Genomic DNA, 1,796 nt, shown 5'->3' with positions numbered 1-1,796 from the left:
GAATTTCAGTTATAGCTGCATGCAAAAGATTTTCCCAGCTTTTGAGGCAGTCTGTAATTAGTGTCTTCTGTCTACATCAAGGATTTTACTTGTCTGAAGTACAGTTGAAGTAGGATGAGAAAGCACTGTACTTCAAAGGAAGTTAGGAGCACAGAACAGTTTGTACACCCAGAAGATTCAGACTCAGTGAATAAGACATGCATATAATGCTGAAAGGAGGGTTACTTTCCTTCTTAAGAGTCTATCTCCAGCACAGAAAGCTTTATTTGCAACAAGACAGTGAAATACATGTTCAGTTTTAGGTCTGTTTCAGGGATCATTGCCTGCATAGAACTTCGACAAAAAATCCGTGGGTTGCGGTGTTTCTGTCTCATGGAAATATCTCAGGACATGTGTCCGCTGCTTCCATACATGAATAGTTTCCTGTAGCTCAATTTTCCCCTACACACACAAAAAAAAATCATAGACAAAATTCCAGTTACAGATCAGCTGTAGTTGCTTAAACTTAAACCAATAGTCCAAAGTTTCTGAGAGGCACTGTTTCGCATCTCTTAGTATAAGGGAGGGGTTAATAAAGTGTCAGTGGTCTCGGTAGTTATTTACTGCTTTTACTGAGTTACCTCACGCTTACAGCATTCTAGGCTCTGCTACTGTCTCCTAAGATCTGGTGCTGACAAGTTTAGACAAGCCAACAACATTGCTGGTCTTGACCCAATTTTCCAATGAGCAGGAAATCCATCCTTCTCTGTGACCTGCATGCCTAATATCCATCCACTCCTATATAGCCTGGCAGCAGAAGCAGCATAGAAAAGAAATGCCAAGACTAGCCTTTCTGCCAATCCCCCCTCCCCAAACAAAACACTGCACAATTTCTGAACTAATAGCTCCCCTTCTCCCCTCAGTGTTTCTGGTTTCCAGGCACCTTCATCTTAAAAAGCCTCTTGCAATTCCAGATCCATCAGTAGATTTAGATATAGAATATTCACTGATGGCAAAAAAGCAAAAAATACCAGGTTTGTCATACTGAATACCATAACCTTATGTGTAGCAATGCCATGCAATAGCAATACAAGACAAAGTAGTCTGGGTATCACAGCTGTGCTGTCTCCTACTTCAAAGATTTGCTCAAATCAAGCATGTTAAGTTTGATTTATTTTGGCTTCATAAATCTGGTTAATTTTCAGGAGTGGGAGGAAAAGAGGTAGGAAGAAGAATCCCTATATTAATAACTTTTTGTTTTGCTTAAAACAAATTCAGTTCCATATATTTGCCTTTAATAATGCCATATTGACCTGTAGCAACTTGCAGTTAATTTTTTTTCTGTTGCTTAACAACTTTACAGTTCAACTAAACTTGCATTAACAACCAATTCTAAAATGCAATGTTACTCCAGATGGACTGTACACGCTCTCTCTCTTTTTGTTACCCGTTTGATAGAGAGAGGCATAAAGCTTAATGTACACATCTCGCAAACTTAGCTGTAAAAAAAAAAAAAAAAAAATGAGCCAGTGTTCTGGCTCTTAAGCCCAAAGCTGTTTGTAACATGGGCTTCTTTTGCTTCAGAAAAGAGAAGATGACAAGAGTGGGTAAGCTATGAAGTGATAATGAAAGCAACCTTTCCATGAGTCTTATGACACATCTCTTCTTAAAGAAGATGCACAGGAAGCTAGAGGCAATGTTTTTACATGCTTGACAATTCCTATTTGCAATTGCAGAACAAGAGAAGACTGGTTACCTGTGCTCCTCAGTCTAGCGAGAAGTCCATTATAAAGGAACTAGCTGCTTTAGTAGGGAAA

The 1,796-nt window shown here is 39.0% G+C and overlaps 1 protein-coding gene across 2 annotated transcripts in view; it reads right to left on the bottom strand.

The window, feature by feature from the left end:
- Positions 1 to 229: 229 nt before the first annotated feature.
- The window catches only part of NDUFA6 (NADH:ubiquinone oxidoreductase subunit A6), a 4,375-nt gene continuing 2,808 nt past the window's right edge, over positions 230 to 1,796 (bottom strand). For both annotated transcript variants that reach the window (XM_006027635.3, XM_014521817.2), the window contains exon 3: positions 230 to 441. In XM_006027635.3, the coding sequence (XP_006027697.1) occupies positions 310 to 441 (132 nt within the window). In that variant the 3' untranslated portion in view covers positions 230 to 309. The remainder of the gene's footprint in view (positions 442 to 1,796) is intronic.

The sequence above is a fragment of the Alligator sinensis genome, unplaced genomic scaffold, assembly GCF_000455745.1.
Source record: "Alligator sinensis unplaced genomic scaffold, ASM45574v1 scaffold215_1, whole genome shotgun sequence".
Lineage (NCBI taxonomy): Eukaryota > Metazoa > Chordata > Crocodylia > Alligatoridae > Alligator > Alligator sinensis.
Note: the sequence above shows the minus strand (reverse complement) of the source record. Positions and strands in the feature narration are given on the sequence as shown.